We start from the raw sequence: 26,131 nt of genomic DNA, 5'->3' as shown, positions 1-26,131 counted from the left end.
AGGGGCATAAAATATGAACAATTATGCTACCATTTAACAAAGTGTATTGTTCACCCAGCTGTATAAAGAAAATGGGTTTATGACCTCCCAGATAAAGAAATAACTCTGTCCGACCTGAATAACCAATGGAAGGGTTCACTCCAGGTCATTATATAAAGAAGCCATTATTTTCTGGAAGCAGATTTAAGGGAATGGTGGTATTCCCTCAGCCATGTGACTGCAGACTACATTCCCAAGGATTTCCTTAGTTACTGTATGCCAACCATTTATGAATGACTTGTGAGGGTCAAAGCCTAAACAAGGCCTTGTAAACCAAAGCCAACAGAGCTATGCCAAGTTACAGCAGCCTAGGATCTGGCCCTGAATATTTAGTCAGTTTTTCCTAATTGGTGGGGTCCACCACCTTAGGGAGTCTTGAAAATCAGTTAGCATTTGGGAGTGGGATGACGGGTTGCAAGGCATTGAAAATGTTATTACAATCTAGAGCAAATAATCTTGCTCCTCTCATCCCTGAATGCTCCTAGTCTTTAAGGTAAAGTATTTTCTATCTATCAAATGTTTTTTGTCAACCCTTTGAAACACATCTCATGTGTCTACATGAGACATTTACTGTGGAGTTGCCTAATTAGGTCTGCAGTAAATGTCTCAGCATCTATGCATGCAGCACTATTAAGCCACAGGAAACTAATTAACTCTGCCACAGGTTAGTGTTTGTAGATACAAATACTATCCTATGGCAGAGTTCTTTAGTATGCAGCAACACATGCGTAGACGTTGATGCGGCTGGCTGGGGCATGAGGGTGCTTCAGTTTTGGGGGCTGCCTGCTAGTTAGCTCTGCACTGGAGCACCCTTGTGTCCCAGCTATCCTCAGGTGTGCATCTGAAAATGGGAAAATCCTGGCAGGTGCTCCCAGGGCTTCAGAGGCCCAATCCCGCATGCAGAAGGATTCCCAGGGTGTTCAGGATCGGGCCCCTGAATCCCTGGGACCACCTGCTCAAGGCACCTGGAGAGCACAGGCAGCTGCAGGCTACCTGCACTTTCCTGCTTTAAAACAGACATCTGCTGCATAATGGCACATATGGGCATCTGTGGCATAACAGAGGGCATGGGCATGTTTTTGCTTTCACTTTGAGCCACTAGAACAAATTTCATGGAGGCACAAAGGTGATATCTGTTTGCAGCCTAAGCTTCTTCAAATTTCGTCTGGATTAAGGGCCCACATGTGGGCAGTTATCATGCAGCAACTTGGAGTTCACAGCCTAGTTTACATTGCAGTAAGTCAAATCCCATACCAGGCTTAGCTATCTATTTTTTTTCTACAATAAAACATTTTCCTCCTTGAATTGTCTTTAATCAGTTGCTTTTCCAAATTGTTCTTTGTTTCATTAAACTAATATCTACAGCCATGCTGATCAAAATATTCTGAGTAATTTAACTAATGAATTTTGGCTTTTTTCTGTTGTTTATTTTCTGGGAGCAGTTTGTGCAATTCTCATATGTATTTATTATTTGAAGTTAGTCATAATTTTCCTAAGTGTCTATGTTTTTGCATGCAAGTCACAATTTACAATTCCTTATGGAGATTTAAAATGAAAACAAATTATTAAAACAGAAAATATAATTGTTTGTGCGTTAACTGATGTTGCTAACACAACTAACTCTACAACATAAATTTCACATTGCATATGTGACTAATATTGAGCATTTACACTGTGCTGAACGCTCATAAAAATGATCCAGTAAGGAAATGGAAACTGTACCATATATTTCACCATCATCTCTACCTCTTAAGCTCTAAACATCCTGTTTCAACATTTCATTAAATTCTCTTGTAAGCTTAAAGTTTCTTCACATATATGTTAGTGAGGCTCAGTTGTTTTTACACAGCAGTCTTACTTCAGGCTTGAGAAAAAATGCATGTTCAAGTTCTGCAGCAAGGAGTCCATAGTGGGGTGTACTCCCTCTGACAGACTCAAGAGCCCTTTTATGATCACAATGAGCACTTGTACACGTGATGAAGGGTCCTTGTACACATGAAGAAATTGCCCTTTTTAGCAGTTTAACTGCCCTTTTGACAATCTAATTGTGTCACAGTGCACATATTCAGTGGCTTATTGCAATTAAATTCTGTAACTTTGTACACCTGTGGCAGCATATTTCAATTTAACTAACTTTTTTACATAGCAAAGTAAAAGACATCTGATGTATTTTAGTTTGCTACATAACAAATTACAGCGATATATCTGGAGATAGTGGCAGGGATGGTGCACGGGCCTGGCCACTTGCTCCTTGGCTATGGGAGACACAGGCAGGCTCTGGGAGTGGGGAAAAAAAGATCAGGCCCCTAGCCATTTTTTTCTTTTTTTCCTCAGTGGAGCTTGCCCACGTGAACTGCCTCTGGGTCGCACAGCCCCTGAGCTGTGGAGGGCCTGGCTTCCCTCCATGGTGGTGATGCCTCCTGGGACCGCCTGGGTGGGGTGCTAGTGGGTGGGTGCCACCTGGGGTGGGGGTGCCACTACCACGGAGGGAAGGACCTGGGCCACCCGCAGCTCAGAGCCCACCAGCAGCTTGCCTCCTGGCTGTAGGAGACGTGGGCAGGCTCTGGGGGAAAAAAAAAAGATCAGGTTCCTCACCACTTCTTTTTCTTTCAGCAGAACCTGCCAATGGTGGCAGGGTCTGGGACATGAGTTGACGGGGGCTGTCATTGTTCCATCACAGTGACAGAAGTCCCTAAATTGAAACAGTGGGTTTTTAATCAAAACAAAAATCCACCAATTAAAAACCCACCATTTCAATTTAGGGAGAACTAAACCCCCAGCACATGTACAACTGGCCAATCAGTCTATTTATTGTACCCCCAGAGGCCTTGTCTCTAGAGAACACAAATGAGACCTTTACCTTCAGATAAACAAGCACATCTTCTCTTCAAGTACACAGACAACAAACACGGGAACCAACCTCTGATTTCCCTTCACTTTTCAGACTCAAAGAAAAAGTACTCTGTCCCAGGCTGCAGGGCTCAGGTTTCCACCTCTTTTCTCTGTCTGGCCCTTTAAATCCACAAACCATACACCTGGTATTCTCTCTACAGACCTAGAAAGGGACAATTCTGGCATGGTGCTTTTTGATCAGCTCCCTCACATTCTCCCCCTCCTCAGCCTCTTTCTCTGGGAGCTTCTTCACTTTCTTTAGGCCAGCTAATTATTCCCATCAGCTTGGCCACTCTTCCCAGGCAGGTAAACAGGAAATCTCTGTCTCAGCCCTGCAACTGGGTTGCAGTCACAGGCCTGCACCGTGCTACAGGGTCAAACCTAGTGCTAATAATCATGTATGCTATTAAGGCTAGAGTACTGTCAAAAGTAGGGACTTCGAGATTATGATAAATCACATTCCTGTAATTTTCCTTTCTGTCCTTCTGTGGAAGTTTTATTATCCCATAGCACTTCTTCAAAACTAAGGGTGTTTACAGAAGTTATAAAGGGCACCTCAATCACGCTGTAACTTTTTGCACTTTATGCAAAGTGCTTAAAGTTACAGCATCATCCAAACCTAACACATATGTGGCTCCTGTGCATGGGGGTTCAGTGCCTCCATGCATGGACAAAGGCAGCAGGAGGCACTGTTGCCTGCTTTAGAAGCTCCTGGCTGTCAGTACACGTGGGGGGCCTCTGGGTGGTTCTTCTCCTCCAGAGCCAGTGGACATTGGGGACCCTCTCCCGGGGGGGTGGGACCTGGCCAGGGCCCCCCCAGCCCACATTGCTGGCTCGATCACACCCCACCCCCACCTGCATGGAGGCAGACAGTCAGCTAGCTAAGTCTCCTTGAATTCTCTGCCACCTCCATGTGATAGACCCAGGGCCTGACACTTAACCCTTTCAGGGAACTGTATAGAAGATTCCTAAGTGCTCTAATTTAGAGCACCTTCATTTACTACCTGATTTAACAAGGGTTAATTTTTTGCACAGTCAGCCATTTTAAAAGTGCCCTGCAGCCATGCACATGTGTTATGCCATAGCTGTAGAGTGCTTTCAGGGACCAAATCATGCAAAAAAGTCACTTCTGTCTGCACTCTAAGAAATAACTAAAGAGGTGTGTAACTATGAGAAAAATAAGAGATGGGTACCCAGGTGTCCCAGCCAGCTATCAGAGAAACAGATCTAAACAGCAAGAACTGAATGTTAGCTATTACAATGAGTATGGTGGTTGCTACATTTGCTAACACAATCACCACATTATAAGTACTGTACCTGACCACTATCATAAAGTACTTCCACAGTTTTATACAGTAACTTTCAGATACATGTCATTAAAAACTAAGCTTCTTTTCGCTACTAATTCTTAGGCAGTCTTCTTCCTAATTAGTTTCTAGATAATTAAAAGGTACTTTGGTAGCTTTAGACTATTGTCACAAACCTCACTATAATTCTAGGTGCTAGAGGGGTATCCTGCAGGTTTTGCTTACACTTGTTTTACTGATATGGTATGCATGATCTGCATGAAAATGCAATGTTGTGCTATATTTATTTATGTTGATTTTATCACTATATGAATTATATTATGCTGGCTGTGGATACATCTACACATGGTATTAATGTGATATAGGCTGACTGTGTAGTAAAATACTGTGCAGTAAGCCTTTCCTGGGAACGTGTCTACATGTGCACCCTGTTGGGAACAAATCTGCTCCCAATGGCAGCATCCCAGTACAGAGCTGCTTCTACCCTACTCTGCTCCCCTGCAAAAGCCAGGGGGAACTCCGGGCTCCCCTGGGGTGCTAACTTAAGGGCTGCCAGGGATAACGGGGTCCAGTCCCAAAGCAGGTGGGGCCAGGAGAGCTCTGCCAGCTGCAGCAGTGGCTGGCTTCTGGCTCTGTGCACATCAGGAGGGGTCCTGACGTGCATGGAGCTGGGAGACAACTGCCACAGCAGCTAGCAGAGCTCTCCTGGGCCCATGCACACTGGGTCACACAGCTGCCAGTGAGCCTTAGGCCCAGTGGGGCTCCCCCACACAGCAAGGGGCTTACTGGAAGCTGTCTCACTTCTGGGGGCAGCTGCCTCAGGATAGGTTCCAGCCAGCTGCCTGCTGGACAGGGAATCCCAGCCCAGCCAGGGGCTCCCCAGCAGCTGCCCTAGGAGTGGGACAGCTCCTGGCAAGCCCCCTGCTGGGCAAGGAATCCCTGTCCAGCAGAGGTATGGCTCGCAGCTGCCCCAGGAGTGGGATAGCTCCTGGCTAACGCCCTGATGGGTGGGGAATCCCTACTCAGCCAGGGGCTCACTGGCATCTCCCCAGTCCCAGTGCTGTTTGGCTCCCAGCTCCTGTAGGGAGCCAGGAGCCATGCAGTGCTGGGAAGGGGTGGGGAAGCACAGGGCAGAGTGCAACCCCATCTCAGCACTGATCAGTTCCTGGCTCCTGGCAGGAGCCGGGAGCTGAGCAGCTCCAGGACTGGGGACAGAGAACTCCCATGTCCTCTCTGGTCCCCTGCTGATGTGGGAGAATCAACCCCTCAATAGCAAAGGCATCTCTGAGAGGTGGGCCATTAGCTAGAAAGGATTCTGAGATGAGAGGATAGTCTTTTTGTTCTGTCTCCAGACTTTATGGTCAGTTTTTCTTGTGTAATTCTTTCCTCCTTGTATTTATTTATTAAATCTTTTTATTGTTTTGTCTCCTTGCTGGTGCCTGTGGTAAAGTGGATATCAGGGCAGGTGATATTCTAAGCTAACCCATTCTACAGGAAGGGGGACATAAAGTTGCCTTGAGTTCTTTTACCAACCAAGAGGAAGCCACTTGGAGCTGACAGAGCTGTGAAGCCCAGTAAAGGGAAGTTGAACAGAGGTTTGCAGGGATAAGGAGTTAATCTAGGGAAAAACTTGGTCTGTTCCTTGCAACAATCAGCAGGACAGTGGGGAGAAACTCAGAGTTTTGGGAGAACCCCTCGAATGGGTTTGTGACAACTATGTCCTGAGGAATCTGCCAACTTACTGTTCCTCCCTTTCAGAACTTACATCACCAGTGGTTTCTTCTAGGAATTTTTAGTTCAGTAATTCCTGGACCAAGCAGGATGCACAAGGAGTGGATGAGATCACTGAAGTTAGCTGAGAGTAAAGATAGGCACAAGCCAGAAGTTTCAGGTCTGGATTCAATGTACATTTTTCCAAAGTTCAGGGACATCTGAACACTGGAGAGTTATCTTCACTGTAATCATAAGCCTACTGAAACTGTGACTCATCTTTCCTTTTTAAGACCACTAGTCTCCCTCTTTTTCATCTTGTGTCTCTTGTCTTTCCCCTCAAGTCCTTTTACTTGAACATGCTGGCTAGGCCACTGTAGATGAGTTCCTAAATACATTGAAGCCTCCTCTTTTTATTACCTGCTTTGCACTGTATCATACTAGATATTCCCCTAACCTGAAATAGAATCAGGTTTAAACTTTAAGAGAATTCTGTGATAATGGAATTCAACAATGCTTCCCCCATGGCCAGGCTAGCTTGTCAGTTTATGTTTTTTATTCTCAGCAATCTAAGTAGGACCATAAATAATCTTTTAACTGAAGGCTCAGTTGTATCTGTAAAGCATAAGCTTGTTTGCCAGGTGGCTTGAAGCTGTATTACCAAAGGAAATTCAGGAGTCACTGTGCATTTGGTGTAATTCACCCACTGCTTTCTCTTGAGTCCATTTTTTTAATAGCACATTAATATTTTAGTGCAATGAGTTTTGATTTTCATATGGTAGTCCTGTTGTAACAATAATTAGCACTGTGCTTTAAACCATTTAGCCAATGTCAGAAGATTATTTTCCCTTATTCAGATGAAAAAAACAAGTCAGCTAATAATTATGAACCTTATCTTATATGCCTTGAATATGCATTACTCCATTTGATGTCAATGAAATTACAGCTTACAAATGCCTAAGAGGACCAGTGTCAAAGAATTTTGGGTACTCAGTTTGAGAAGTGTACCGTTTTAGCACTCTGTAAATTTGTATATGTTCAGAGCAGGTATCTTATTGACTTCAGCCATGGTGGTGAATGCTCAGCACTTTCACAAATCAGGCTAGATGTCCCAAGCTGGATACCTAGGAAATGAGAAACACGCAATGCCACCTCTGCAAATTCTGACTTTAATAGCTTGCCCAGCATTACTTAGGAATTCTGTAGCTGAGGCAATGGTAGACTTCAGTTCTCTGGGGAAATATTCAATTGTCTGTACCATGGAACATCCTTTTCTTCCTCATTCACTACACACCTTCCAACTTTAGGAGCAAATTAAGTCAAGTACTATGCACAACCAGAAGGAGAATGAAAGAACGAGGAAGAAATCCTGTGGAAAAAAAGAAAGAGTGATCATAAAGTATATGTTCAAGGGGGGAAATTAAGGTTGCCCCAAAAACCTGAATTCTGAAATTCCTTACATTCTGAGCACTTGAATTTGCAACCTGTATGACTGTGTGATGCAGGGTTTGGGGTTGTTTTTTCCCCCCCCTAAATGTGATTTCCTCAGTTTCTGTAAAGTCCTGATAACTGTCTCTCATTGTGCTGCTATATCAACCTCCTCCCCAGTTGCTTTCTTCTTGCCTATTATCTCCCCTCACTGTCACAGGCCAGCTGGGCACTGTGAGTGTATCAATTTTATCACAGGCCAACTGGGTTGTTTGATTCAGTTTCGGATCAAGGAGGCAAAGTTGGGGGTGAAGTGAAGGCAAATTTATTATAGCTTACACACACACAACAGTTAACAGAAAGATAAATGCGATAAGCAGATAATGCCGTATTGAAGAGCTAATAGTAAATAACAGATAACAACAACAGATATATAGATCAATTCTGTTGCAGACCAACTGAGCACTGCAAGGGTATTATCCACTAGGCTGTTCAAAACAACAGATAGACAGACATGGGTTGGCAACTTATTGATGGTCCCTCAATGCCAGGTGCGCATCAAGTGATTCCAGCAAAGTCAGGCGTCCCTGATCGATGCTGTCATAGGGATTACCGGGGAAGGTCCCTTGATCAGGATCCAATCCTCACTCACACCGGGAGTCTGGGGTCCGGGCGTGGAACAGAAATGACCGTTCTGTTCCCTCCTTCCTGCTGGTTACCTGATGCACGTGCTTTTTATACCTAGTCTTATGCTAATCTTTTGGTTTTAGAGCCACTTATAATGTTGCCCTATAACTGTTACCCTATGGGATTGAAAAGTGTTAAAATTATCATAAATGGTTACTACCCAGACTTGGGTTTATCCAATAAACAATTATAATGTAGCACCTTTAGGTTTGAAATTGACATTGCTCCACCTAAGCCCCAACCCCTTTTAGGTTTCATTTGAATATGCTTTCTTGGGATGTGCTTTCCTGAAATGTGTTGGGTGTGCCAGGCAGTTGGATCCAGTTTTTTATCATCAAAGCTGAACCCTGAGCAGAAACCATTAGGTCAGCTAATCTTACATCTACAGCTTTGCCTATGGGGCCCAGTCAGTTCCATGAACAGTTAATTTTATCATTTTGGTTAAACTTATGACAGACAAGTTACATTTGCAGTTTACAAACTTACAAGCTTTATATTAACTAATATTACCTGTTTAGGCAAAATACTAAATGCCTCCAAGAAGCACATACATATTACTTATTAATCCCTCTGGTTCTGGCTGACACACCTCACTTAACAAAATTTATAAATAAATGAATGCAGGGTCTTATAAGGTAAAACACTGGTCAACTTTAACTACAGACAGACTTTCACCTACATGAAAACTACTGGGTGCATCTACATGATGCTACATCACTGTAGCAAAACATTATGGTGAAATAGCATCTGCAGGCAGGAACCGTGACATCATGCACTATGGCAACGTAGTGCCTAAAAATAACCATGTACAGCACACATGGTGCAGTAAGGAGTGTTACTGATATGGTATGTTATGTTACCAGAAGAAAGTACTAAATGACGGCACAATAACAAAATCACCATAGTGACACATGTAGACATGCCCACTTTCAAATAGCCTATATGAAATATCATCATGCATATATGTGTGTGTGTTTGCATCTCCCTCTCTCTATCAAATTAAATACTAAAAATAAACTAATGTAATGATCTTTTGTCATTTAAAGGTAGGCGAAAGAGGTCTCAACCTCTCTGGAGGCCAGAAGCAAAGAATCAGCTTAGCTCGTGCTGTTTACTCTAATAGAGACATTTACTTGTTGGATGATCCCTTGTCAGCAGTTGATGCACATGTTGGAAAATATATTTTTGAGAAATGCATAAGAGAAGCCCTTAAAAAAAAAACAATAGTACTTGTAACTCACCAACTGCAGGTAAATAAAGCAAAATTAACATTCAATAATTATAAATATAAAATATATTGTAGAATATGTATGTAGAAGTATAAATGTGAAACAATATTCAGTTCTACAAATACATTCTTCATAAAGGAAAAACATGCTTTCTGTTATAAAAGGAATTGATGTATGCAGCACTGACTGCAGAGCCCTGCAAAGTGCGGGGCCCACAGTGGTTGCTCCAATTCACACCCACTAGGGACAGCCCTGGCCCCAGGTGGTGGGGAGAGGTGGTAGTACAGGACAGCATGCCGTGCCAGGGAAGTTAGGGTGCCAGTGACGCCTGCAGTGGGGATGCTGTTAGTGGGAGAAGCATGGTTGGGGAGCACCCACACAGAGCAGTGCTACTGGAGTGGAGTACTCATGTGGCACCGTGTTGCACTGTAAAATTGGAAGTTATAGGTGCTTTCAAAAGTAACGTGTTAAGTAATTTCTAACTATTATTTTCTTTTTCTTTGCTATCAATAAGACAAAATTTGTTTTGCTCATAGTTGCTGCTCTTCAGGTAAACATTATCATCATCATGTATTTTCTGAAAATAATTCCTGGCCCTAAAGTAAATTATGGTGAAATATATAAGTAAAGATTCATCCTTTAAGCTAAAAGCAGACAACAACTTTAATGCAATTCTTATTAGGCCAGGATATGACTTGCATCAAAACAGATGTGGCACAGCCATTTGCACACCAGACTTAAATGGCAATTAAGTTGAATTCGCCATGACTATTCAGAGGTGAGGTTCTAATTCAAATAATTCACAGGTGCTTCATGTGGGACAATGGGTTTGGCAGCCTGTAAAGTCTGGGGTCTGCTGCGAGAGAAAATGCTCGAAGATGAATTGAGATGGTTCTTGTTTTCAGCCTTGCATTTCATCACTGTTTCCTACATCAGGAAGTGAAGCATAGAATTCATTACGCAAAATTTGAATCAAGAAGCAGAAAAATGTAATCAGCTGCTTCCAGTTCTTCATTTCCCTCATTAGTGCTGGATATCTTTATCAGTTTATGTTTCAGCTACCTTAAGGAAAAATTCATAATAATTAAAAATAAATATTGGTAGTTAGTTTATTAGGCACTCTAATTTCTCACTGATGCACTAGAGATTACTGAGTAATTTATTAATATACATGGAAGAAACATTTATTAAATATCATTTGACCATACTACGTGAGTTATTAGCCATTTTTATTAGCTGCATGAGTTATTAGTAATTGCCAAGTTAGCAACGAAAACTACTTCCAATATAGTGCTGGGGAGCTTACCATTGGCACTAATGTGTACCGAAAAAACAGTATGCAGGAACCGTAAGATCAGGCCTACTGATGGAGTTGTTTTTCATTAAAAATATTAAGAATGAGCCAGATACAACAAAATCTACAAGTTAGACTTCAATGAACAGCACTGTCTGTGGGCCTCATCAACTTTTCCATTGATTTATTTGGGGTTTGGATGAAATCCCATATCTGTGATCTTATCATTTATTGTCCACATTCAACAAGTGTGTTCTGAGAAAAATATTTTCATATGGACTCTCCTGGGCGAATGACACAATATGAGATCGGTAGAATCCACTTGTTTTTTGATGATGCTTCTGTTCCTATTTTGTGTTCAAATGTTCATTTGGTATGACACCATCCTTTTCCCCCAGCTTAATTCTGACCTCTATGCTTATGTAATAAATATGGAGTATAAGGCTCATATTTGAGCAGACATCCCTCTCCAGCCTGGCTAAGTACTGTGCTTCAGGCCTCTCCTCCAGTAAACAGGAATATATATATCCCTTTCAAAATATTAATTTTCCACAGTTTATACTTTAACCTTAATTAGAATATAAATGTCTATGTTCAGAATTAGCACTTTTATAACTAGAATGCCTCATAGCTATGTAATGGAAAAAATATCCTTCCTTTTTTCACTGGTCCAGTATGACCATTTATATTTTTTTCCTGCTAGTAATATAAAAGCAATTTGCCAGCAGGTGGCACAGAAGTAACAGCTTATACTGTTTTGAAGAACAAGCTGGAGAAGAATACCCTGCACTAATATAAGAAAGTAGCATGGCATGTAATAAATGCCAAAATCTAAATTAATGAAACTTTAAGGTCAGAGATAAAAGAAAAGTCAAGAAAAGCAAAATGTAAAATTCCTGCAACAATATTAACTGGGGACCTGCATTCATTGTGCATATGTTATGGTTGTTATTATTTAACAGCGTAAACAGAAATATAGAGAAATAAAAATAGATAAATATAACCTAATTAACACTGCTATAGAAGGCTTTAATAAAGTTGTTACTTCTTATTTTATCTGGAAACCTCAATGTTGCACTAATGTCAGTTGCATTTAACTGCCTAACTTTTTTCTAAAATGTTCATTGTTATGGTGAAAATGCACCAGTGCATATGTCCAGGAGTCCCCGGTATGAGTAAGTGTACTTCAAGATGTGCAGACTTGTAAGAGGTAATTGTGAGATGCTTAAAAAAACCCACCTGCATCCTTGCTTCCCTGGAACCCCCTGAGGAATGTTGGGAAGGATGGGGAGGACCATCAGAAATTATATGGAATGGGTTTCACCCCAACATTGGGGACAAAGCAAAATTTAGAGGCATATTGCTATTCACCTACTTCAAATTTCTCAGTCCATTCCGGGGCAAACAAGGGCCTACACCTGAACTGAAAGTACAATGTAACACATGAATGTGTTTTGGAAAGATAGTAAGTGGCCTGCCAGATAAGGTTATGCCAGGTTTAGGGTCGCTTTTCTGTCAAACACATAGCAATAGAACCCAGAAATATAACTGGTAATTTAGGTGCCTTAGGCAAGGTGGGGGATGTTCTGCTAAGGGCCAGACAGTGATGAGGGTGGGGTGCTCAGCAGAGGAGAGCCTTACCAGAAACTCAAAAAACCTTGACTGCTGCTCCTGCCACTGCAGCGCATTCTCCCTTTATACTGGGCCTGCCACCACCCCTTTACTATCTCCATATACACCAGCAGTGGCTCTAAATAGGGACCCAGGGCTCAAGCCCTACACACTGACCCCTAGTTATACTAATGGTAAAACCTGTCTCCATTACCCAGATCAAATGTCTTGGCTGGGATATGGGATGGTCCACATGGGAAAGATGAAAAATACTCTCAACAAAGCAAGGAAATGCCAGTGGAGCCAACCTACTCCATGAAACATACAAGGCAAGGAGAACTTGGAAGATTTGTGCAGAAACAGATCTTCCAACTGAACTTCATGTTGGATCTCCCAAACATCTACTATGGGCTGCTGGTTATCATGAAAGCCAAAGGGTATTCCTTAACTTCCTGCCCCCAGCAGGTCCTGCACAGTAGCCATACTGGTTTTGCTTCCATTGGTCCCTTCTACACCTGCAGCAGTAGAGGAAGCATTGTTTTTATTAAGCCTAGGGAGTATGGTTCAGATTTATCAGAGACAAAATAAACAGAAACGCAATTAGTAAATTAATTAGAGTACCCCTGTGCTTTGGCAATCTGTAAATAATATGTCAGACCTTTGGGGTCATACCCAGCTAAGAGCTAGGCTGCTCTAAACTATGTTGGGCTCAGCACAGAAACAGTCCAAAGGCAATACAGCTATGAACAGTTTCTTTTCTTTGCAATTCCTCCTCAGCTGAGAAGTAAACCAATTTAGTTGGTTAAAAGGAATCCAGGCAAGCTATTTTGATCATTTTGACTGAATACTTGTAACAAAACTGACCGTATTGGAAAGCCATTTTAAAAACAATCCCTTTACATGTTCAACTGTGACACAATAAAGGAACACTGACGCTTGCATGATGGTAGCAAATGAACATGAAATTGCTGAAATTTTCTCAACTGTGAAATGAAACTGGTTAATTATCATCATTCTATTAAAAATACTAGATACATGCATTTATTTCTACTGTAATCACAACAATTTTTATAGAATCACTCTCGCATTTTTAAAAACCCTGTAGTATTTGGAATTCTGTGATGAAGTCATTTTATTAGAAGATGGAGAAATATGTGAAACTGGAACTCACAAAAAATTAATGGAAGAACAGGGACGCTATGCCCAGCTAATTGAAAACCTCCATAAGGAACAGGCAAAGGTAACACATAACCCTTAGTACTAAACATACTCCACTACTGACATGTTATTGAATACTGAAAGAGGAGGTTCAGATTTCACTAGCAAATTTGCCATTTTTTACAGAAGCCAACATTGATTGAATCAGTAATAGAACCTAGGATGAAAACCCAAGACGAGAGCGATACCTCTAGAAGTTCTTATGAAGGAGCTGTAAATCCTGGTAAAATAAGTTATTCTAATAAAGAATAGTAGGCTCCTGTCTACAATCTGTAAAGAAAGTCTAGTTACATGTCTGTTATTTCATACTCACAGTTTCCAACATGCCTAAAGAAGGAATCATCAATAAGGAACCTGAAAGAGATGCACAAGGAAGAAGCACAACAGGTAGGTTAAACAGAATCCCTCTTCCTCTTGCTACTTTTTAGACATTGCTTCTTAGATGAATGAGTTTAATTGAAAATAAGTATAAATTTCTGGTTTGAAAAGGACTGCTACTTTCAAAATGTACCTTCTATCCATAATGAGCTAGTTTCTGCTTCTCAGTTCCTCTTGCCTGGACTGACTGCAAGGTCTTGGGGCATGTCAATCTTTTGTTTTCTATGGGCGCATTTACACGTTGCCATGTGGTATGGTGATCTTGCTATGGCACAGTACTTTAGTACTTCCTTTTGGAGCTAATCTGAGGTAGGAGATACTTACAAAAGGAAATACTAAAGCACAGTGCAGTATGGGTGCTTACTACACTATGCATCTGGCTCATGGTTAGATTTCACTGTTACATTGCTGTAGCAGCGCACTATACCCAGAGAGCATGCCACTACAGCAGCACAACTGGCGAACATGTATAGACACACTATGTCATCATAGTGCACCGTATGGCAATGTACTGTGCCATTATGTCACCATAGGGCAACTTGTAGACGTGCCTCATTTGTCCTATGATGGGTGAGACTTCCACAAATGGACTCCAGGTATGGACAGTGTGACAGGGGGCTGGCTTGTGGCTAGTCACCATACTGGCCTGCCCCTCTGTCTAGGGCAGTCTGCCCTGTCTTGCCTGCCACAACTTGTTGTAATAAACTTGATGTAAAATGTGAGAGGCTGCCTATTTAATGCCCCTATGCCTAGCATGTTACACACAGCTCTGACCTTCCCTATACCATGTCCCATGCCCCACAGATGGCATCCCAGAGTTCTTCCTCTCTGACCCACACTCAGCCTCAAAATGTCTGAGGGTTTACTGGTGTCTCCCTCTGATCCTAAACTCAGCCTCACCACATCTGTGGGTATACTGGGGTCCAACTCCTCTGCCCCCTCACTGGGGTTACTCCTCCACTCATTGGGGTGACAACTTACACCCCCTCACCAGAGCTAACTCCCCAAACTATTTGTGGGGCTGGTCTATACACAGACCTTTAGGTCACCCTTGCTATCCTACTCTGTGTGCCTGCAGTACAGCCCTTCAGGCCACCCTTGGGGCCCTAATCTATGTGGTCCATTCTCTCACTACGCCCCTTCACTGGGGTCAACACTTTTCCCCCTTGCTGGGGCCACTCTTCCACACCCTTATTGGGGCCAACTCCACACCCCCTTACTGGGGCCTCGGGGTCTTACACCTCATGGGCTCAGGTGTCTGAAGACATGCTTGCCCCTACTGTCTGTCCCGCCTCTGGGTTACACACCAGGTTGTGGGAACTAGGGCTATAAGATGCCCCTTACTCACCTTTCACTATGGAGGCAACTGGCATGGCATTGCCTGGGGACCACCCTGCCACAGGCAGCCCCACCACACCACCCTACCCCAGCAGGCTGTAGTTTTACATCATGCCCCAGGACCAGGAGCCTCCTGCCAGCCCCATAGCTCCTGCCCTTTCCTCCAAGGACGTTCCATGAGCAGCAGCTCAAGCAGGCAATGTTCTTCACTGGCTGCTTACAGCAAAACTTCTGGCTCATCCCTGAGAGCCTGGGTTAAAATAGAGACTGCTCAGCCCCTCCCTCCTATCCCAGGGCTTTCCTGCGGTCATGTGACTGCCTCATCAGGTCTGGCCTGCACCTGCCAGCTGCTCTGCTGCCTGTTCCAGCCCTTTAAAGTGGAAAGCACCAAAGGTGCTCTGCCACAGACACACAAGCAACTTACTGTGATGTAAACGGGGGTGGGGATCTGCAGCATGTTAGCTATTCCACAGTAATTGCCTGTGTTTACATTCTTACATAACAATAAATGACAGCTAATCCACAGTAACTTAATCTTCTTTTACTGTGAGCTAAACTACCTCAGAATAGTTCCTATATACTGGGTGCGTCAACACGAGATGCTTTACTGCTCTGTAGAACAGTTTACTGTGCAGTAAGTGTGTGTGTCTACATATGCGCATGCTTACTGGGCTCATCTGTATAAGGCCTTTAATGCACGGTAGTCAAATAACACTGCGCAGTAGCATTCCAGGCAAAAAATGTGCTAATACATTACTGCACAGTAGTATTGGGCTACTGCACAGTAAGCATCACTAAAAACCCATGCACCAGTGCTACTGTACAGTAACTGTAGTTACCATGCATTTAGTAAATACTTCATTAAGCAAGCACTAAATTAAATGAGCACTAACTACTGCACATTAATGAACATATAGATGTGCCCATTGGGCGCATCTACATGTGAATTTACTGCACATTAAATTTAATGCACAGTAACTTACTGTGCAGTAAGTGGGTTTAGGCTAGCGTCTACATGTGCACATGTTAAAGCACAGTAATGCTGTGTGTGGACTAACTTGGGACTAAAGTTAGACCCAAGTCAGTCCACATACACAGTGTTACTATGCAGTAAAGTGTCTACATGTGTGTTACTGTGCAGTAACTAATCGTGTGTAAATTTGATACCTGCATGATGCAGATATCAAATTTATTTGCCCAAGTTGGTGTAAGTTGCCATATTTACTGTGCAGTACGGGCATACATGTGTAGATACCATCCATATTACACAGTAATTTTTGGTTACTGTGCAGTAATTTCAGTTACTGTGCAGTAAATGTGCACATGTAGATGTGCCCACTGTGCAGTAAACTGGTCTAATTGTAATTAAATTTGCTACCTGCAAATGCAAGTATCAGATTTACTTGTGATAAGTTCTACACAGTAGCACTCATGTAGATGCCTGACTGGAAGCAAATCTGCTCCCAGTTGGCCTGCCAGCAGGGGGCAAGAGATTTCTCCCTGCCCTCTGAGAGCTACCTGCTGCCAGGGTGGACTCTGCCACTGGACCCTCGGCAGGGTTTATGCCTGCTTATCCCAGAAGCAGGGAGCTCCCAGGCCCCTGGTCTGAGATTGCAGTCAAGGAGCAAGGGCTGGGAGATCCTTATCTCCTAGATCCCACTTCACCATCATCCTTAGAATGGGCAATAATACAAATGAATACAAAAAGGCATCGGGGCAAAACTAAATGTAGAAAAAGTAAGTGCCTGGTGGTGGGGAAGATGGAAGGAATAGAAAACTGGGGTTACAGGTCACAACAGACCAAACCAAGATACTGGGTGTGGAGGTGTATGTGTGGTTGACAGGTGAAACAGCCTGGAAGAAGGTGAAAGGGAAGGCTAAACAAAAAATGGAGCTGATATGAACACAAGGAGTTGATGGCAGGACAGGTAAATGTAGTTAAAGTGGTGATACTTCCAATCATACTGTATGTAGGCATGGTGTTTCCTCTGTTGTGGACCACTGCACACAAGATTCAATCGGAACTAATGGTGTTCTTTTGGAAAGCCAAAAGGAAAAGGCTTAGGAGAACAACAGTAAACAAGGAGAAATAGACTGGAGGGTGGGGCTTCCTAGATGTGTTTCTGCTTGTTTATGCACAGTATCTCAATCTATGCTCCACAGAAGGGAGAAAGGGGACACCAAATGGGCTGAGTTTGTCCAGTTGTGTGCAGAAATGGTCTTGCATAAATACATGTAAAAGGTCACTCTCATGGCCCTGGGTCTGGACAAAGCTCACAATGTACTAGAAGATTGTAAACTTTGTGAATCAGTACGGTGTGCAGACAATAGCTGCAACAGAGTTGGTGGACCATAAAAATGTCAAGGCCTGGGTCAGGGAGAAGGAGACTATGTTCCCAGTTGGGAAGTTCATAGGGGACAAAGCCCGGACAATTTGGAAGGAGGTGTTTGACAAAAGCTTGCAGAAACAGCATTGGGACTTTGGTTCACTGTTAGCACATTGGTTTATAATGGTATGGGTGCTCCATTACAGTTGGGGTATGTGTAGAACAGGTGAATGCCCCAGACAAACATGTCACAGGGATGACAGCATAGCAAATGTGATGTGGGAGTGTCAGTTCACTAAAATGGTCTGAGGGAAGGCAGAGAAACTCCAACACTTGGGTGCTAACAGCTAACTCACACTCCACAGAAGTGGTTCTCTGTGGAGTGAGCCAGGGAGGAAAGAGGAGCATGGAATGCTGTAGTGAGCTTTTGCACACATTGTGGAAGGCAAGAAACTTACTAGTCTTACAACAACTGGAACTCTCTGTAGAAGCATTTGGGCTTGAGCAAACTGGGGTAGTATTGCTGGTGGGACACGAGAGAACTAGGCAAGGAGTAGGTGATGGATTTATGAAAAAGAAAAGAATGGAGATGCCTAGTAGATCTAGGAAGCTAAAAAGATGATGAGGCCTGAGAGGTGGCAGAGGTATAGCCGCAGGCCAAGAATTGGCTAGGAAAAGATATGATAGGGGCTAAGATATATATGAAATAAGGGGTGATAGGCATTAATAGATGAGCTTGGAAGGTGACAGGGAATAATGTGATATTAAGAAATTAAAATGTTTGGTGCTCTATATTAAATGGGAATTCGGGGAAGAAGGGAATCATTAGATAATGTATACATTTTCTATTTTTTGGGGGTCTTATTTGTTAAAGTTTTGGAAGCTGATGGAAACATGTTTTAAGTCTTGACCTAAGCCTTATTGTTTTGTTTGTTAGTTAATGTATTTTTTGTAAAGTACTTTCATAATAATAATAATAAGGTTCCTATCAGTGTGTTTGCTCAATATGGACCATGCATTTTATAGTCATGCTCAGAGTTGGCAGCATTTACTCAATTTCATAGTTGGTTTCCATTACTGAACACATGCTGCTTTTGGCAGCATGTTTAATGGTAGACAATGTATTTAATGAGGTTTCCTTATATGCAAGTATTCCCATAGTGGTAGGGTAAAGCAGTCAAAGAGGTATTTTCAACCTAGCTGGAAGAACAGGGACAACTTTGAAATGTATGAAATGTAATATGCTGTAAGAGTGGGGTTCTGATCAGAAAAATGTAGGGAAGAGGTGGAGTAGATAGGACGAATAACATATCTCCTGCAAGGCGGGTACCTCTGAAAAGTGTTAGGACAGCCTCTTCAAAAAAGAAGAAGCTAACATTGCTCCTGCTAAAACATAAGCCATTACCCTCAGGTACCCAAAGGTCACATGGGTAATGTTGACCTACAGGTTTTTATTTATATATCCCAACCTGGGTGAAACCTTTATTTCAACAACTGTTGTATTTCTGCTTTTAAGGAGGATACTTTGTAAGCCAAATAAAGTTATGGGTACTTTGTAAAGCACTAATATAGACAGCAAATAACTTTTTAGTTATAAACGTTCTCTGCATTGGGTCAAATTCTATACTGCAGCAGGATAGGAATTAAAATGCCAAAAACAGTTTTATAACTGTCTTAAGTGGTTTCTTATTCTTTGCTTTGGTTGACCTTTGTATTTTGTTCTGTTGAAGAAGAGAACAGAGAACAGGAATATCAATAAGGTTTTGCATTCAAAACTGCACGCTATTGATCATTTTTAGCAAATCCATATAATTTACATTTTAATTCGTATCACAATTTTCTAGTCATTCAATAGCAATTACAAACTGGAGGCAGCATGTACCATATGGCAGCACTGAGACAAGGAGGGATTCTCTAAAGGAAGGAATATGTTCACTGAGATTCTTCTGAAGCAACAAAGAAAGAAGTACTTATGTGTATTGATTTTTCTGAGTTGTTATTTTGATTTCACATACATAGGATTGGCTGATACTAGATTAAATATATCACCTTTTTATAGCCATGTATGTGCTTTTGTTTGTGTTACAGGTCCTATAAACCAGCTTGTTCAAAAAGAGGAAAAACTGGAAGGTTCAGTGACATGGAAAACTTATCATGCTTATATTAAAGCATCTGGAGGTATATTCTGCAAAAATGTCTTTATGTAGAAGTTTTCACTTATTCTTTTAACAGTTCTGTTTTTAAAACAAAGATTTCTTATCAATGTTCTTTCCTAAAGCTAAACTCTGATACCATGGTACCATACTGACTCATTTTTCATGTTAAAGTTTTCTACTTTAGCCTTACTGAAATGAGACAAGTATGCACAAAAACAATTGTATTTCTGAAGAAATAAATCACTGTAAACTGCTGATATGTTTTAAAAAATAGAATAGCAGGTTTCTTTTTTTGTTTTCTTCTTTACAAAGAAATATTTTAGTACATGAGAAATAATTTAAGAAAAATTCAATACCTAGAGGAAAATTCAGCTTGAGTGGAGCCTAAAGAGCAAAATTTCAGGCTCATTCAAATCTGGAATTCTTCACATTTAGGGTTTAGTCTAGCCCATGCCACTGAGAAGTGAGTAGTAAGACATACATATAGTTCAGGTTCAAATTCTACATCCCACAAATTTCTAGGGTATCGGGCCGTGAGATTTTGCTTCTAGCCAATCTCTAAACCTAGAATTATACAAGAAAATTACATGAATTATGTATCTATATGTGAATATGTTAGTCTTAAGATTTTACCTTGCTGAAATAAATAATGTTTGAAGATAATCACAGACAAAGCAACTGTAACTATAAAAGTGTACCCAATTGTTTGGCCACACACCCTAATTAGGGCTGTGCAAAACACCATTGTTTTGTTTCGATGTCCGTTTCACCATTTTGAAGGGACACTTCATCATTTTGTTTAATTTCAAAGCACTGTCCCATTTCGTTTTGTCAAAACTGTTTCGTCGTTTTGGTTCATTTCGACGTTTCACCTATAGGCTATAACGGGGAATCATGAAAATACCTAAAATGTTGTCATTTGTTGCCTGATTCAGATGCAAATTGCAGGGATAGTAGCTCCATCTGAGGGCATGAAGCCTGCCAAGTCTCAAGGAGATAGGCGTAGGGGTTTCTCAGAAACTGCACCTCAAAGTCTCAAAAGCAAAATTTACTGGCAGCAGTAGCCTCTTTTCATCCGGGGGCTCCTCCCAGGGGTGTGGGCCCCCAGATCTGTGCTGGATGACAGATGGCTGCTGCTGCTGCCTGGGACCAGCGCTGGGCGCAGCCCACACCCAGCACTGGGGAAGACAGATGCTGCCTCTGGCCCCAGGCAGCAGCGGCAGCCTCCTGTCATCTGGGTGCAGATCCGGGGGCCCGCACTCACAGAAGGGCTGCAGGGCTGGGCTATGCAGGCCCCTGGATCTGTGCCAGGCTCCATGGAGCTCAGCCCAGCAGTGGGAGGTGGAGCACAGCCTCGGCTCTGTCCACCTCTTGCCAGCGGGCTGCACTCCTCAGTATGTAGTTCTCCACATAGGCTCTGCCAGCCCCACAGAGCACAGCCCAGCAGTGGGAGGCAGGCAGAGCCAGCACTGTGCTCCCCGCTGGGCTCAGCTGCATGGGGCTGTGGAACCACTCGGAGCGCAGCCCCAGCTCTCCCCTGCCTCCCACCACCAGGCTGCTTTGAAACTTGAAACATTTTCAAACTTTCGAAACGTTGAGTGCCCTCATTTTGTTTTGAAGCTGTTTCAGTGCTTTTTGTTTCATTTTGATTTCGCTGGTTCAAGCTCAAAATGTGTCAAAACTTCAAAATAAAACACTGGGCGAAATTTTGCACAGCCCTACTAACTATATACATGAAAATAAGTATTTGTGTGCATAAATCAGACATAACATACATAAATGGACTTGAGACCCATTTATCAGATTTTACATGTATATTACTAATTCTTATAACAGTTTGTACCCAGTCGTGGATCCAGGATAGAGAAAAGAGTGTGTGCAGTGATGGTGGAGAGCTCACTGTATATACGTCTGGAAGTTGAGACAAAAGCTCTTAGCAGTGAAGGGGGTACAATCGCACTGCACTAACCCTCTGGATCTGGCCCTGCTTGTATGCAAAAAGCATTATCTGTTATTTCAATTCTGAGTTCATTCAGAAAGATTCTGGTGGTTTGTGTGTGCAGTTATCTACATCAAGAGTGTTCTCCCTTCCACCAGATTCTGAAGTCCACATTCACACTGATTAACATTTCTGCACAATGGGACTATTCACATGAATAAATATTACTGTGAGCAAGGACTGCAGAATCTGGCTGTGAGCCAACATTCTGGTAAATGCAAAAATCTAATTATTATGAACACCCTTCTCTTTGGGTTAAAGTCTGTAGCCCTTACTCAGTTTTTACTTGGACAAAATGCTCCTTAATTTCATTGGAAAAAAACTGAGGCCACATACATGCATTATATGTTTCTACAGGGAGAATCACCGCCCTCAGTAGTGACTACAAGTGTACAAGCATTCATTCAATTTCTCCCTGGGGGCGGGGGGCAACATGGCCCCTTCAGGCAAAAGGTCTTTAGGTATCTACCAGGAAGACACCCTTTGTGAGAGAAACTCTCTTACAAAAATCAATGCCTGTATTCTCCCTGAGTTTATGATTAAACTCCCTGTTCACCTATCATTCCCATTCTTGTAAAGGGAAGGAGTCCTTTGCATGTGGGGAAAGAAGAATAAATAAGGGTTAAAATGTAAAGTCTCTGCTGCAAATGTGTACAGCAGAGTAAATGAGTACAATGTGTTTAATCACTCTGACATCATCAGTTATTATTCTGGTTTTATGTTCCATTTTTAGGTTTCATACTGTCTTCCTTTGTTATACTTCTCTTTATGCTGATGATTGGCACCTCAGCTTTTGTTAACTGGTGGTTGAGTTTCTGGCTGGAACAGGGCTCAGGTGTAAGTGCATAACTATAACAATTTAATTGTAATTTTCTAGTTTTTCTGAAGATAGCTATATATGTATTTGATGTGTTTACCATGAACAGTTATGTTTAATTATTTTATACATTTTATAGCATGAAGGTAGTTGCATTACTGCTCTTTTCAAGTCTTGCTTCAGATAACATTCTTTTTTCTCTTAATTTCTTCCAAATCCAATAATTGCTTTTTTCTCTTTTATAGTCTTTATAAACCCTCTCTCTGCATTTCAGAGGGCTATGGACTCTTCCCCTGGACTTTGCTGAAGTTATTCCTGACAGTGTCCAGGGTATCATCACTTTTCACATAGTACACATTCACCATCATAAAATATATTCATTTTTTCCTCTCTCTCAGTAAATGAACCATATCAGCCCTGCCATTTTCAGTAACTCCTGGCCCATTCCAATGCATCATTACTGTCCTGGTTGCGGTGTTCTCAATCTACATCACCCTTTTGGATGCACATGTATTTAACCCCAGTTTTTCCAACTCATTCCTTCCCTAGTTTGGAGCTCCTCTGGAAGTTTTTTTTTTGCTTTTTCTAGCATCTCAGAGTCTCTTTCTCAAGTCTGTCCAACCCATTGACTGACATACTTTAAATTTTCTTCATTAGGTTTCCTATTCTCTTTAATTAACAACTAACTTCCTGTATAAAGGCCTTTGTGATAATACATATTAAGGACCCTATGTAAAGGTAACATTGGGCATGTTTACATGTACTTTGACGCCCGCCTAAACTCAATGCACATTAGCCTAATGTGCATTTGGGCAATTTAGGCACACCTCTACACTATGCCAATGAGCATTAATGTGGGTGTGTGGGCTGACTTGGGACTAAAGTTAGTCCCAAGTCGATGGACACAGACTGCATTAATGCACATAAGCATGTCTACATGTTCACTAATGTGATTTAGTTATTTGTGCATAAACTTGATACCTACTTTATGCAGGTATCAAATTTAGGCTTAAATAGTCTTGAATCGCCATTTTTAAGGTGCATTAAAGGCATGCACATTAAGACCTGCACCTTTAATGCACCTTAAATTGGACTAATTCACATTAAATGCACTCATGTAGACACACCCATCAATTGCATTGAAGACATAATAGTTGGAATTTGAAGATGCATACATGTCTGATTTACTGCTTCACATTTTTCCGCAATGATTTTAAATAAGTGGACATGAATCTCACTGATTTGTATTAGCCTGAGAGCTCTATTCTTGTACATATTTTAATGGCAGACAGTTAGTCCAAGATTTCCCAAGACTAATACTGATTAAGGATTAAACTGGGTCCTGACACCAGTCATATGGAGCAGTAGGGGCCCTGTGTTTCAAAGGTACAATGATCCTTTGGTATCTCCACTGCATAGGAGAGGGAAGAGAGATTTACACACCTCATTTTCTGATGCATTATACCATCCCCTATGCACCAATCGGAACTTTCCAGTGCATGGCCACTTTCCCTGCCTACCTATGAAAGGTTTTTGAGTGAAGAACTCATTCCCTCTTACTCCATCTGCAGCTATGTAGAGCACTTTTACAATCTATGTAGTCCTTATGTGGTATAGCACATTTTCCCTAACACTAAATAACAGGTTATAATTAAAAACATTGTTAATCCCCAAAATTAGTTTTGCATCATTAAAACAAAGCAACAACATCAAAAACCTAATCTTAAAGTAAATGGGAACAGCTTTTGGGTAAGATTCCGTATGCTGTATTTGTGACCTCAAGACAGCAATAGAATTGTTCTAGTGCAGAACCATAAAGCAGAACTCTAAACAAAAGCAATCTATCCATTTTCACTCACCAAACTAATGGAAATCTAAAATGCAAACAATTAGTATCAGAGAAAAGTAAAATAGATTCCTGATAACTTAAAGTACAATTAGTAAAATAGGCTAAAAATAAAAGGATTAAAGGAGATGTCTGTAACAGTTTCCCTGAAATATTTACTTCTTATTATTTAATTTTTTCCTTCTACATTTATTATATATATACATATGTGTGTGTGTATGGATGGATGGATGGATATAATTCACAGAAGAAAGAAGCCAAAAGGCTTCCGAAATTTGCAATTGTTTTTAAACAGGTATTAGGTTAAGGTAATTGTTTAAAGCTGTAGTAGTGTTTCAAAATCCTGATCCTATTTTTCCTCATGTGAAATCCATTTCTCAACACCACTTTTATTTGTAAAAAGATGCAAATGTGCTGACAAAAATAAAATATGGGTTATAAAATACCAGCTTTTTAAAACATACTATTACCTTATTTTCACCAATCCAACCTTTGTTTCAGAGACTGAGAGTAAAAACTCTGACTTCTGGATTAGAGTGGCTGGCAGCCTGCTGAAATGTACAAGTGCAGGTTTTAAAATCGAACCATAGTTTTTAGGCACCAAAATGATAACATTTATTTATAGAGCATGATAGATGTGCATGGTATTTAAGCAGTATTATTTCTAAAGTAACAAGTCTGTGGCATATCACAGATAACACTAAGCTCCACACTATGGTCGTCTGAAGCTTAGAAACAGCAACATGGAACTGAGATTTTTTTTTTAAAAGCCCTACAGCCAAAACGGTTACCTGCAATATGAAATATATCTGATCAGTTTTGATTCCATGAAGTAAAAGGAAGAGATTCACACATAGGGAAATATAGCTGAGAGTCCAGATGAGTGCACATGTGCCTATTGTGGCATCTCAAACAAGTTTGAGATGCCACGAGAGGCACTCTGAGAACAACAAAATGTTCCCTGCACTGCATATTTGCAGCACAGGCTCTAAATTTGATACCTGGATTTCCAGGTATAAAAAAAAAAAAACCCGTGGAAAAAAAGCAGGGCAAGTCATGGTCGAGGCCCATGCCCTCAGGCAACCTGGAGGTGTGGTTCCTCCAGAGATGCCCTGGTATCTGGCCAGAGTATCTCTGTGGAGCTTCTGTTGCCCCAGCATGCACCCTTAGTGTGCAAGGCAAACAGAAACAGGGCAAGGCAGTGGCATGAACTGGCTCCAAGCGCTGCCCTATGTGACTGGTGATGGCTGGTTGGGGGGGCATTATGGTTTCTGGGTGGTTTGTGGGTGTGGGGTGTGTCGGTGGGTGTGTGTGGAGTGGTGAGGTGTGTGTGGGGATACAGGATGTGTGAAGAATGGCAGAGGGTGTGTGGGGAGTGGTGGGGGGTGTGGGGAAATGTGGAGTGTGTGGGGAATGGCAGGGCATGTGGGAATATGTGAGGTGGGGGGAAGATGTGGGGTTTGTGGTGGAGCCTGAAGAGGGGCTGCCACATGCCTGCCCCCAACCTGTGGTGCACAGCCCCCAGTGCTGGCAACAGCAGTGGGCCATGCTGTGCCCACTGTAGTGCTGCCTGACCCATGGTCTGTTTAAGGAGAATGGGCCTGGCCTGATCTGACCCAAGTTGACCTGACCCAACCCACTAGTGCACCTTTGGGCAGGACAGGAACATGCAACTCTAGGACCCGTGGCTCCTGTCCAAAGGCATGCACTAGCTGGGTGATCTGGGCTGGGTTGGACCCATTCTCCATGAGGGTCAGGTGGCACTGCTTAGCTGCAAGGCTGTGCCTCCAAGTAGGCCATGGCACAGCCCCACAGCCATGTTCTGATCCTCATCGAGAATGGGCCCAGCCCAACC

The 26,131-nt window shown here is 42.1% G+C and overlaps 1 protein-coding gene across 1 annotated transcript in view; it reads left to right on the top strand.

Moving 5' to 3' along the window:
* The window catches only part of ABCC12 (ATP binding cassette subfamily C member 12), a 76,554-nt gene that overhangs the window by 21,373 nt on the left and 29,050 nt on the right, over nt 1-26,131 (top strand). The window contains exons 13-18 of the mRNA XM_019505286.1: nt 9,110-9,313; nt 13,303-13,437; nt 13,542-13,638; nt 13,731-13,802; nt 19,547-19,636; nt 22,347-22,450. Coding sequence (XP_019360831.1) covers nt 9,110-9,313; nt 13,303-13,437; nt 13,542-13,638; nt 13,731-13,802; nt 19,547-19,636; nt 22,347-22,450 — 702 coding nt within the window. The remainder of the gene's footprint in view (nt 1-9,109; nt 9,314-13,302; nt 13,438-13,541; nt 13,639-13,730; nt 13,803-19,546; nt 19,637-22,346; nt 22,451-26,131) is intronic.

The sequence above is a fragment of the Gavialis gangeticus genome, unplaced genomic scaffold (genome assembly GCF_001723915.1).
Source record: "Gavialis gangeticus isolate Ggan-Ray unplaced genomic scaffold, GavGan_comp1, whole genome shotgun sequence".
Lineage (NCBI taxonomy): Eukaryota > Metazoa > Chordata > Crocodylia > Gavialidae > Gavialis > Gavialis gangeticus.
This window is presented reverse-complemented; position numbering and strand designations above follow the sequence as displayed.